We start from the raw sequence: 12,230 nt of genomic DNA, 5'->3' as shown, positions 1-12,230 counted from the left end.
TAGCTCTTGCTGCTTGGACTTCTGGGATGGTCTTTCCCCCGGGCTCTGTGCTCCAGTGAGACGCCTCTATTAAAAATACAACAAGCGTTTGTCCTTTCGGGGCTTTCCAGCTGTTTTTCAGTGTTCTTAGAACACGCACCAAAAAGAGGGCCATCTCTATGAGCTAAAAATATAGTCCAGATGTTACCTTGTGTTAGACTGCTCAGTAAACACTGCAGACGTTTATCTGAAGTCTGCTCGGGTACTAAAGCTGGCCACTTAAAATGACACTTTTCACTATTTTATTCTTGACTTGGAGTTATTGTTTTGCAGGGAGAAGAGCATTATTTGAGCCAGGATTGTAGCCTTTAGTGTTGTGTGTTGTGTGTGTGTGTGTGTAGGCGGTAGAGTGTTTGTTTTCATGAGGGGAGTGTATGCTGGGTTAATCTCCAGTGTGATGTGCTATCAGTCACCACTCCCAGCTCTCTCTGGAGTCAGGGTCAGGGTGAACTCTTTCTCACACACTCACAGCCCTGTCCTGACCGCTGTGCTGATGAGAAGAATCAAATACTGCCAAACACTGAACTACTGCTGCTTTTGTTGCTGATGTCAGTCAGAATCGGTCACTTTGTAAAAGCTTGGCCCGTTAACCAGGTTGTGTGACTTTCAATCAAAATCGAAGAAACCTTTAGAAACGTAGCACTCCAAAACTAAAAAAAATAAATCAAAAATTATTAAGGCTGAATGTTTTGGAGAGAAAAAAAATAACTGAGGTTTTTCATATTATTGTGATTTATTTAATGTTGTTGTTATTGTTTTTTTAATAAACTCTCCGTGTTTGCTGTACTTGTTGCTAGGGCTCTGCAATTTGGCTGAAAATGTAGTTTAATGTTAGATGTAAAATGACTAATAATAGTTCTTGTTTTGTTGTTAAACTAAATTTATTCAACAAAATAAAAATAATATTATAATGTTTTACTGTAAAATTATGTAACAATATTAAAACTCCATAATCATCGGGAAGGAGGAGGCAGGAACCGGCGCACAATCAAAACATTTTAATATTCAAAATAAACACAAAACAGCGCACCAGCCCCTCGCGGACGACTGGTGCGCTCAAAATAAAAAGCAAACATAAAATAATGTCCCAGGCCTGGTCCTCTCTTGTCCTTCACGGTCGTCGCTCCAGTTTTATATCCTTCCATCTCCTACGTGGGACTCGATACCGGCGGTGGGGCGCAGGTGTAGCTCATCTCCAATCACTACACCTGGCCTCACTCCTCGTTCCCACGCCTCTCGGCCCCGAGATTGCAGTACAACTGTAAAGTTACAACATTAATATGTATTGCTTTCTTCAGTAACACTTTAGTATAAGGACCAATTCTCACTTTAAACTCGTTGTTTATTAGCATGCCTATTATTAGCATATTATCTGCATGAGCATATTCTACATCTCTAATGCTACACAATACCTAAACTTAACTTCATTACTAACTATTAATAAGCAGCAAATTAGGAGATTCATGCAAAAGTCGTTGTTAATGGTTTGTTAATAGCCAGAAATTAAACCTTAGAAAGTGAAAGTGACCAATTCTTAGTTTTTAAATGTTAAATTATTATGTTTTTATTTTGAACAGAAAACCTTTAAAGCTACTTTTTGTTTAGAACAGCAGCTAATATATATACACTTTCAATATTTTCAACTAATTGCGCAGCTCTGTTTGGGTCACGGGGCTAAAGCGACTAGAGACTAGAGAATCCACAACACAAGACACCGTGGTTTGTTTGTGCTTGTGTTGATCCATGTTAAGAGTTGGTGTTTGTTTCAGAAAACCCTGCGGGCGATGCTGGTGTACACCCCCTGTCACTCGGTGTCCGAGCGGACGCGACTACAGCAGCTGCTGCGGCCCGTGGTGGACACCGTCCTGCTCAAGTGTGCGGACGCTAACAGGTACACGCTTGATCAGATCTGACTGAGGCCTTTCTTTTAACACACAGAGGAGAATGAGCTCATTAGAGATCTGCCCTGATGTGAACAATCAGAAGATCAGAGTTAACAAGCTATCGCCACCTAGTGGTCAAGCAATGTAACAAACACAGACCAATAATGCAGTTTAGTGTTTGCTGCTGGAGTGCTGATATTATTATTATATATATATATATATATATTTTAAAGAGTTTTCAGTATGAAATTAAAATGTGTACTATTTGCTCCACCACACACCTTCCTGGTCTTATTGTGAATGATTTAAGGTAATAATGGTTGTCTTCATAATCTTTCTTTGTTGTGGGCATCACCACACCATAATATTTTTCAATTCTGCTTCTTTTTATTATCCAATCAGTACTTTTTGGATAAGCAAGTACCAACCTTATTTGGAATTTTATCTTTTTTGGAGTGAGTTAACGGAGTGTGTGTGTGTGTGTGTGTGTGTGTAGTCGCACCAGTCAGCTGTCCGTCTCCACTCTGCTGGAGCTGTGCAAAGGGCAGATGGGGGAGCTCGCTGTGGGGAGGGAAATCCTCAAAGCAGGTACAAATCATATTCCACACTGTTTACACAGTATATCACGAGCATAAGTATAACACGTAGAATAGTGTGTAAGTGTGCAAATCGTGATGCATATATACATAAACCCTTGTGTGAGAAACAGGAAGCTTACATTTGATATTGACTGATAAACACTCCACCATAGCTCTAAAAAATCTTGCTTGTGTATGATGAGACATGGTAGAAGGGAACTACAAGTATACCTCTCATGAAGCTATTATAAATGCCTTGTATAAAATAGTACTTTAAAACACAGGTTTGGAAAGAGTAATGAGTTTTTAATGAACTGTACTTTTTAAATAAAGATGTTTTCCTCTCTGATGGTCCATCAGGCTCTATTGGTATCGGTGGAGTTGACTATGTCCTGAGCTGTATCTTGGGGTCTAAAACGGAGGCCAGTAACTGGCAAGCACTGCTGGGTCGGCTGTGTCTGATCGACCGGCTCCTGCTGGAGTTTCCTGCTGAATTCTACCCTCACATCGTGTCTGGAGACGACTGCAACCAGGCCCAAAACATTGTGGAGAGGTACAGCAATGCTTCCAAATCTTCCCGTGCTTCTGATTTTAATTTATTAAGAATGAACTATTATAAAAGTTGATCGTTACCTCTCCCTCTTCCCATCCCATCCAAATAGGGCTAAAGAAAGTCACACGCTTCTCCCGAAAAACCTTATAAAAACCCTTATTGAAAAAGTAACTCGGATATTTTGTTGTAAATGTAAAAGTATAGTATTGCTTTACTAGTTACTGGAAATAAGTAATCTGATTACTTGACTTATCAGCTTCTGAATTAAAAAGTAAAGGGAAACCGGTTTGCACCTTCTGTATGCAAAGTGCTTTACTCAAAATAATGTTTTTTCATTTATTTTGTCTTTTGTAGGTACCAGAAGCTGCTGCCTCTTCTGAGATTCGCGCTGCAGTCCATCGATAACTCTCACTCCATGGTGGGTAAACTCTCTCGCCGGGTGTTCCTGAGCGCCGCCCGTATGGTCGCGCGTGTGCCTCATGTCTTCCTGAAGCTCCTGGACATGCTCAACATCACCAGCTCCACTCACTACGCCCGCATGCGCCGCCGTCTCCTGGCCATCGCTGAGGAGATGGACATCCTGGACGCCATCCACCTGGGACTAGACGACCTGCAGACCGAGCACGCCTCACACTCCAGCGCTTTCCTCGGACCCCCCCAGAACTCCCCGTGCACCACCGAGAGAAACTCTCCCACCCCTGATCTACAGCAGACCACCACCAAGATGACGCTTTCAGGTCAAGCCTGTTCAGCTCCTGTGGACGATATAACAGAGAGACTCTCAAACGTCGTCACAAGCCCTGCTGAGTTTCCAAAGCCCCCCGTTCAGCCCCGAAACAGACCCGTGAGTCAGTGTTTGAACTCCCCGTCATCCGGTCAGCCCCCAAACCTTCCTTCTCTGTCCATGGCCAACACCTCTGCCTTCCCTCCAGAAAACCCCAAAGCCTTGCCACAGTGTTTTATGCCCAACAAGCTCACCCAGTCCTCACTGAATACCCAGCGTAAGAAGGGATTAAACGGAGGCTTCTGTAAGGAGCCGGAGAAGCTGCCTTCACCAGTGTTCACACAAGCTCAACCACTGCCCTCGAGTCAGATCCACCGGCCCAGACCCACTCGCCCCTGTCCCGCTGACGGAGCTAAAGCTTTAAACCCAGGGACGAAGAGCAACATGAGACTGGACCTTCAGGAGGTCAGGTCCAGAGATGACGTGGTCTGCAGCGGCGGATCCACTCTCATCCCCAGCGAGGACTCGGTCTTCACTCCAGTGGAGGAGAAGGTCCCCGGTCTGGACGCCTCGGCCGATCTCAGCTCCAGCATGGAGGACCTGCTGGACACCTCCATCCCTGCGGCAGACAGCACGGTCACCTTCCAGTCCGAAGTGGCGGTGCTGTCACCAGAGCAGGCGCACACAGACGACGACACATACAGCGAGGACGTGACCCAGAACCAGAAGTGCAAGGAGAAGATGGAAGCTGAGGAAGAAGAGGCGCTGGCGGTGATCATGGCCATGTCTGAGTCACAAGACGCTCTGCCTGTCATCCCACAGTTACAGGTGGAGAAAGAAGAGGACGTGATCATCATTCAGGTGGATGTGAGTGCATGATCTTAATTAAATTAGACTTATAAACTTGTAAACTGTGGAGGTCACAGGTTAAAGTCTTAGTAGCGGCAGCAAATGTAGGTAGAAGTTAATGAACAGTGCTTGGATAGGTGACATGCTGAGGACCGATTCAGAGTATGGTTTACCATACATGGCCATTGCATCACTTTACTGTTCGCAATTAAAAGTATTAATTTGACCTCATAAGGTGCTACAATGAACCTTTTAGCAGTAAATAATGTACAAAGATGTTCAGAGTACCGCCCCAGTGACAAGTTGTTGTACCCCTTTTGGCTTCATTTTTCCCCCCGTTTTTGCTTTCCATGATCAGACACCAGAGACTCTGCCTGGTCATACCAAAGCGAAGCAGCCATACCGGGAGGGCAAGGAATGGCTCAAAGGTCAGCAGATTGGGCTGGGTGCCTTCTCGTCATGTTACCAGGCTCAGGATGTGGGCACTGGCACTCTGATGGCAGTCAAACAGGTGAGGACATGTCACACACCACCCAGCACTTCACAAGAGATTACCACCATGCATTCATGATCTTCAGGCTGCAAGCCTCCCCTTTGAGAAGGTTACTGATCAGTCCTGCCATTTTTACTCCTCAGGTGACGTATGTGAGGAACACGTCCTCGGAGCAGGAAGAGGTGGTGGAGGCACTACGAGAGGAGATCCGCATGATGGGTCTCCTCAACCACCCCAACATCATCCGGATGCTTGGAGCAACCTGTGAGAAGAGCAACTACAACCTGTTTGTGGAGTGGATGGCAGGTAGGTGGTCCACGATCATGCAGAGAGTAAAGGTGCGGTCACATGACAAAACCGGTCCATTTATCAGTTTGAAATCTCTTGATGACGGTGGTGCATCTGCATGACTAACTTAAAGCTATTACCAAATCTGTCCTCCTCACACAAATTACAAACTGAGTGGATCCTTATTGAATTGAAAGGATTCCCCCATGAAAAAGACAATGTGACCGTACCATAGGTAGTGTTGGGATCCTTTTGGCTACTGATTTGCCCTAATCCATAAATGTAATACTCAGACTCCTGTCTTCTTAGGTGGCTCTGTGTCTCATCTCTTAAATAAGTATGGTGCCTTTAAGGAGGGAGTGGTCATCAACTACACCGAGCAGCTTCTGCGAGGTCTGGCGTACCTCCACGAGAACCAGATCATCCACCGGGACATCAAAGGTACAGCTAACTCTGCTACGCTCTCTGTACTGGGAGGAGTGCTCTTGTGTTGATGGATGTAGAGGGCAGTGAGGTGTGTTTTAAGCTTGTTCCCAACCTAATCAGGCACTCAAATGAACTGATCAGAGGCGAATATGAGCGGCGTGTCTTGGGCTTTAGTCAAATACACGGTTATAGTTTACACTTCTCAGTCAGCATTAACAGTACAGTAGGTGATGTTCAGTTTGCCTACTATTGAACTCTTTCCTCTCTTGATTAAAGCTCCAGATATCACAAAAAGAGCAATACAAGCCCCTTAAAACACAGCATAATAACCAGACAGCAGGAAACCAATATAACTAATATTAATAGTATTCTACATTGTTCTGTTCTAAATGTAATTTATTATTAATTGAATTTTTCAATATAAAATATTTAGATATGAATTCATTGAAATAAAACCATAAAATTTTATTAATAAAATGATTCAGAAACATCTTGATTAAAGTTTAATTGCACCTAAAAGTTTCATTTAATAGCAGTCAGCTGGGAGCAGTATTGGTTTTTTTACTAAATAAATAATTTATAACCAAAAAAAAAAAAAGATTTAAACAGGGTGAAGTACTTTGCATTTCTAGAGTATTGAATTTATTAATCATATAATGCCCTTTTTGTCTATGTTCAGAATAACTACATAAGTTAATAACCATATGGTGAAATATATTGTTATAAATACTGTGAAACTGCCCACCCCAATCCACCCCTGGGCAATCCCAGAATGCATTTCAGATAAACCCAGTTATTCTGAGATGAACAAGTGGAGAAACTCTCTCTCTACATGGGCAGGAGCAGAGCTTTATTGCATGTTTCTGTCACTGCAGGTGCCAATCTGCTGATAGACAGCACGGGTCAGAGGTTGAGGATAGCTGATTTTGGGGCAGCGGCGCGTCTGGCTTCAAAAGGCACCGGTGCAGGGGAGTTTCAGGGGCAGCTCCTGGGCACCATTGCCTTCATGGCTCCTGAGGTAAACATTTGAATCTAAACATGCAATACCTGCCTCTTCACTACGGTAAATACTTGCTGTAACACTGTCTCACAAACAATATTAAAGCTTCAAATGGGTCACCGTATGTGGCACTGTTTCTTTTGTTTGCAGAATTTGTTGATATGTTATAATGCAGCTAATGTAGAAAACTATAGATCCATCTGGTTTTACACTTTAGTTGCTTTGCTTGAGTCCATTTGATTCACATACTTAAAGACGTCAGCCTGCCCGGACTCTGCTCAAAGCTCTGGTGGCTTGGTTGGAGAATGAGAGAAAGAGAGACCTTCCCAGACAAAAGAAAGCTTGTTCATTTTGAAGAGGTTCAGTGATGAATACACTGCTGGGGGAGGCAGGGCCAGCTGAACTGATTCCTAATTAAACAGAGTTTGGGCACACAATAACAACACGGACTCAAGGGTCGGCCAATTGTGGCTGCTTTAAAAGAACTGCAATTTACTTTCATTTCAACTTGAGATCTAAATCCACTTTGTCCTTTTTTCCTGACTGGCCACGAAACTATGAACCGCACACACAGAGGTCACCAGACTTGACCACGGTTTTGTGGAAAGACATTTAAATGTCCAGAGGTTAGATGGCAAGAAAAGTTGTGCACATGTGAGCACCTTACTTCACATTACATAGTGCAGAGAAAGAAAACATTTGAATTAGATCAGTTTATCACTTGAATGGCTGGCCGATGCCACCTTTTAATTTGTTTTGTATGGGCTTTTTCATTTAAATGTACTGTCAGTAAATCAGTTCTTTAGCTGGGTAACTCACAAAATCAATGACAACTACAGAAACAGCAATATAGAATACAGTGTGTGTTGTGTATTGTATATAAGAACAGTTCTCTTCATGAATGTACTTCTAAAAAAACAAAACAAGTATTTTTAATAATGAAGTAGAGAACTTTTAATTTGTGCATTATCATTCAAGCTGACAATGTCGAAGTGGACCCCTCGATGCTTTTTAGGTTTTGTACAGGATTTCAGATTCACACGTTGTAGCACCGTTTTGTCCTGTTTGGCCCTCCATGACTAATAACTCAGAGAATAATGTCAGAGAATTACTGACTAGTGTACTGGGCTCATTCTGAGGGCAGAGGACTGAGAGAGACAGTGACTCATGCTGCGAGGGTGACCGTTCTGTGAAGAGGACAGATCAGAGGTGTGCAGTCCTGTGTCCCAGTGAGCCTTCATGAGTGTGATGTGTGTGTGTGTGATGTGTGTGTGCAGGTGCTGAGAGGACAGCAGTACGGGCGCAGCTGTGACGTCTGGAGTGTGGGCTGTGCTATTATAGAGATGTCCTGTGCCAAGCCGCCCTGGAACGCAGAGAAACACTCCAACCACCTGGCACTCATTTTCAAGGTGAGAACAGTGTGTAGATATCAGGGCTCCTACCGGGTTTGGAGAATTACGGAAATGATGATTCTGGTGGGGTGGAGGGGGTTTACTGCATGATGATTGAAGTGGCCTTAAGAAATGAACTAAAGAAACTGTGAGGAATTGTTTACTAAAACATCATGGACAGAATGGTCCTCAGCACTGAAATGTGTTACTCGCCCCGGGACTTTTTATGAATGGTGATGAGATGACAACTATTGTTTGAAAATGATTATATTACTGCCTTAAAATTGGCTGAAAAAAAAAAACATACACAGAATTATTATAGGCAACAGCCATAATCAAAAGATGAACATTTATTATTAAGCAAGAACACATGGACAAGACCATTTGAATTTATTTGGGTGAATATAACATAGTTTACAATATTGCACACAATTTACACTCGTTTAACAAGCATTTTAGACATTTAAACAAATTAAATCAGATTATATTTACTCTGTAATCACTTTTTGAATAAAAATTGTGCTAATTCGCATCCCAGTGTAAATTAAATATTATAATGGATAAAATCAGTTTGTTATGCAAGGCAAAAGGCATTTTCATCATGTGAAACGACCGCTGCTGACGCTTTTAAATAATCTAATTTACAGCACAGTAAAGACCTGATAAATGAACTTGGCTCAGAATGCCCACGCTCTGACTGTAACTCAGTGGATGTGCGGTTTTTTTTTTTTGTCAGAGACGGGCTCAACCCAGCAATTGGGTGGAGAAAAAAATAACCCAGCGTTAAAAATAATTACCCTGTACCTGGGTAAAAATATTAAAAACAACTAAATTAAATGACCAAACAAGCTGAACCCAGCATTTGGGTTAAAAAATAAATAATAATAATAACCCAGTAATTTTTTGAATGCAGGAAAAATTACCCAGCACCTGTTTAAAAAGAAATATAATAAAGTGACCCAACACACTGAACCCAGCATTTGAGTAAAAAAAGATATATAGATATATAAAAACAGCATTTTTTAAAAAACATAGGAAAACTAAAACAACCAAATAAAATGACCCAACAAGCTGAACCCACTATTTGTGTTTAAAAAAATAAATAACTGACCAATTTTTTTTTACTTTTTTTTTTTTTTTTTACAATGCAGCAAAACTAACTAGCACCCAGGTAAAAAAATATATATAATATAAACAACTCCATAAAACTAACCAACAAGCTGAAAAAAATAGCATTATGGTTTGGCTTAAGATTACCTGCATGCAATTATGCATAATTAATTGGTGTTAAAATCGTAATTACATATAACATGTGTAACAAGGACACCTTAAAATAAAGCATTACTGTATTTTTCCCCAGCACTGACATGTATAGATTTGTGTGTGTATATCTGAACTCCTGTCTCACTTGAAATCTCGCAGATCGCCAGTGCTACCACAGCACCCTCGATCCCTCCCCACCTGTCTCCAGGCCTGCGGGACGTCACCCTGCGCTGCCTGGAGCTCCAGCCCTCCGACCGCTCGCCCTCCAGAGAGCTGCTGAAGCACCCCATCTTCCGGCACAGCTGGTAGAGCGAGACCTCCGACTACTGAAGCTCATCCTGCTGTCGTTCTCTTGCCACGGTCACTGAAGCTGGCGCTCAATACCTGATGCAAACCCCGCTAGCACATGTGTCTGTATGAAAGTGCCATGTCTGTTTTTAACTGCAGATCCCTGCTTACCTTCTGAGTCTTTAGGTCAGTTCATCTGTTAAATCTCCTCACATTTTAACACTGTTTGTGTCAAGCCTCGTGATTTGCTTTCCACCACGAATGTGTTTTGGTGAAAGACAAATCTTTGCTAGTTGATCTAGCGCACCGCTGAATGTGAATGCTTCTGATGCCGGTATGTATAGATGTCTGCTTTTACTTGTTTGGGTGTAATCGGGAACCTTTGCAAAGCTATCACCCAATTTTAGACTGTGATGTGTGTCTGTAACTTTGATTTTACTTGTTGGAAAGTCTCACTGGAACATAATTTCTGATCTCCAACTCCATTTGAGTCGTAATGTTGTGATTCGACTCCTGATTCAGCTGTTTATTGCTCAGCCATGTTTTTGGTGCGTTCTGTAAGTGATTAAGCTTCCTAAAGGAGTATTCAGCACCTTTTCCTGATTATTTCCTCATGTGTTATTTACTCCGTTTCATGCTGTTGAACATTTGGGTGGAGGGATCATATTTAGCTAATGGTATTAGTGCTCGTTATCATTGTTTTCCCAAAAACAATTAGCATTATGCAGATGTCAGGTGTCTGAACTGTAGCTCTTCAAGTGTTGTTGCTGCTGACACATTATTTGACCTTATTTGGACTCCAATCTCAGTTTTAAACTTGACCGTTTCCAAACTATTTTTAAAAGTGATTTTATTTAATGCTAAATTGTGGAATACAGGCCGATCAAGCTTGAAGAGTTCAGATGTAAATATGGATTTTGGTAGCTAAATGTATTTTACTCGACTCCTGCAATTTTGTATTTATTTTATTTTTTGGAAGCCACACTTCTCATCATTAATACTTATTTTGTTCCTGCATTTGGGTGTTTTATTTTATTTTTTTCTATGCCTTTATAAAAGCTTTAAAGTTATGCACTCTTGTCTTTTTATATACTGGAAAGATGTCAGTTTCAGTCCGCTTCATAAAATCTAATCAGTATTACTTGAGTTTTCCACATCTTCTTCTGTCGTTTCAGTTCGATCATCTCAAGCAGCTTGTTGCTCACTGTGTGTTATTATTCTGTTATTTCACTGGCTTTTTTTGTTTTTTGATGGGGGCTGAACGGATCTGTATGAAAGGATGCCGTTTCTTGTCACTTGGTGGTACTTTTTATGTGAAGATGGTCTATTGCTGTTTTATTCCAGTCTTTTCTACCTCAGGTGTCCTCTAGAGTTTTCTTCTACCAAAGTTCACTTTCTCAATATATATATAAATAATTATATATAAATATATATTCTTTTATTATAATTTTATATCTCTCTCTATTTTTTCCCCTTAAAGATCTCCAGGGCTCAAGGGCTAACTAATATTAGCTCCTTTTATTATTGTGCAAATACATCTCTGGGTTCAGCGAGAGAAACTTTAATTGGCTAAAGCTGTATCTTTTAATCTTGTGTAGCTTTTGTCAAAAATGTTTTAATTCTTAGGTTTTTACCCCATTTGAAACATTTTATAATGAAATCTACCTATTTTGGTCTTTATAGCAAATAAAACGTATAGGAAAATCTTTCTCTCTGCCTCTTTTTCTTTCACATATTGACAACACATAACAAAATGTGCTGATTGCATTTGTTCAGATCAGTGTTATCCTGCTGTCTACAGTATCATGTGATCGGTGTTGACTTCCATTGCTGTGACTTCACTCATGTCTATGGTGTAGAAGAAGTCTTGATTGAGCTCAGATATCAGTTCAGTATCTGATGGAGAGCATCACCTGCCGTTCAACTACAGTGATGAACATCAGTACAGTTCTCCCTGTTTTTGGTACAAACTGTATCTGACTGTGGAAAGCTCTGAATGCATTTTTAATGTCCTTCTTTTTTAGAAACTATAGTAAATTCATAATTACTTCCTAGACTGCAGGAGTTTTAAAAAAAAAGTTAGATTCTTTAATTAGTATACAAGACTGCAGATGAACTTTTATTGGTTTAGTTGTGCTCCTCAAATCTGTTCTGATTACGTCCAGATCGACTGAATGTTCAGAATGTAATCAGTCAGCAAACATCTCGACATCGAGCGAGTCTTCTTACAAGCTCAAGCTTTTTATAGATTTGTATTTATCTGAATGCAAAGTATATATTTTTTTTCATGCTCGTGACCAATCCACATGAATCAGTAGGTTTTTGTTGTTTTTTGTTGATGGCCTTAATGCGGTGTCGTTTATCACAAAAGACGTTAACAGCATTCACAAAGTTTATTAGTTTGTAGTCATTTTTGAGGTCCTTTTTTTATGCAAAAAAAAAAAACTATATACTG

The 12,230-nt window shown here is 41.0% G+C and overlaps 1 protein-coding gene across 3 annotated transcripts in view; it reads left to right on the top strand.

Moving 5' to 3' along the window:
* Positions 1 to 11,479, top strand: part of map3k1 (mitogen-activated protein kinase kinase kinase 1, E3 ubiquitin protein ligase) — a 42,154-nt gene extending 30,675 nt beyond the window's left edge. For 2 of the 3 annotated variants that reach the window (XM_026273161.1, XM_026273164.1), the window contains exons 11-20: positions 1,809 to 1,930; positions 2,419 to 2,510; positions 2,861 to 3,053; positions 3,408 to 4,644; positions 4,985 to 5,137; positions 5,263 to 5,425; positions 5,717 to 5,848; positions 6,709 to 6,851; positions 8,111 to 8,242; positions 9,647 to 11,479. In XM_026273161.1, the coding sequence (XP_026128946.1) occupies positions 1,809 to 1,930; positions 2,419 to 2,510; positions 2,861 to 3,053; positions 3,408 to 4,644; positions 4,985 to 5,137; positions 5,263 to 5,425; positions 5,717 to 5,848; positions 6,709 to 6,851; positions 8,111 to 8,242; positions 9,647 to 9,796 (2,517 nt within the window). In that variant the 3' untranslated portion in view covers positions 9,797 to 11,479. The remainder of the gene's footprint in view (positions 1 to 1,808; positions 1,931 to 2,418; positions 2,511 to 2,860; positions 3,054 to 3,407; positions 4,645 to 4,984; positions 5,138 to 5,262; positions 5,426 to 5,716; positions 5,849 to 6,708; positions 6,852 to 8,110; positions 8,243 to 9,646) is intronic. The other variant, XM_026273163.1, reaches the window with a different exon arrangement.
* Positions 11,480 to 12,230: the final 751 nt, after the last annotated feature.

This window comes from Carassius auratus, chromosome 10 (genome assembly GCF_003368295.1).
Source record: "Carassius auratus strain Wakin chromosome 10, ASM336829v1, whole genome shotgun sequence".
Taxonomy (NCBI): domain Eukaryota; kingdom Metazoa; phylum Chordata; class Actinopteri; order Cypriniformes; family Cyprinidae; genus Carassius; species Carassius auratus.
The sequence above is the reverse complement of the archived record's forward strand: the minus strand, read 5'-3'. Positions and strand labels throughout refer to the sequence as shown.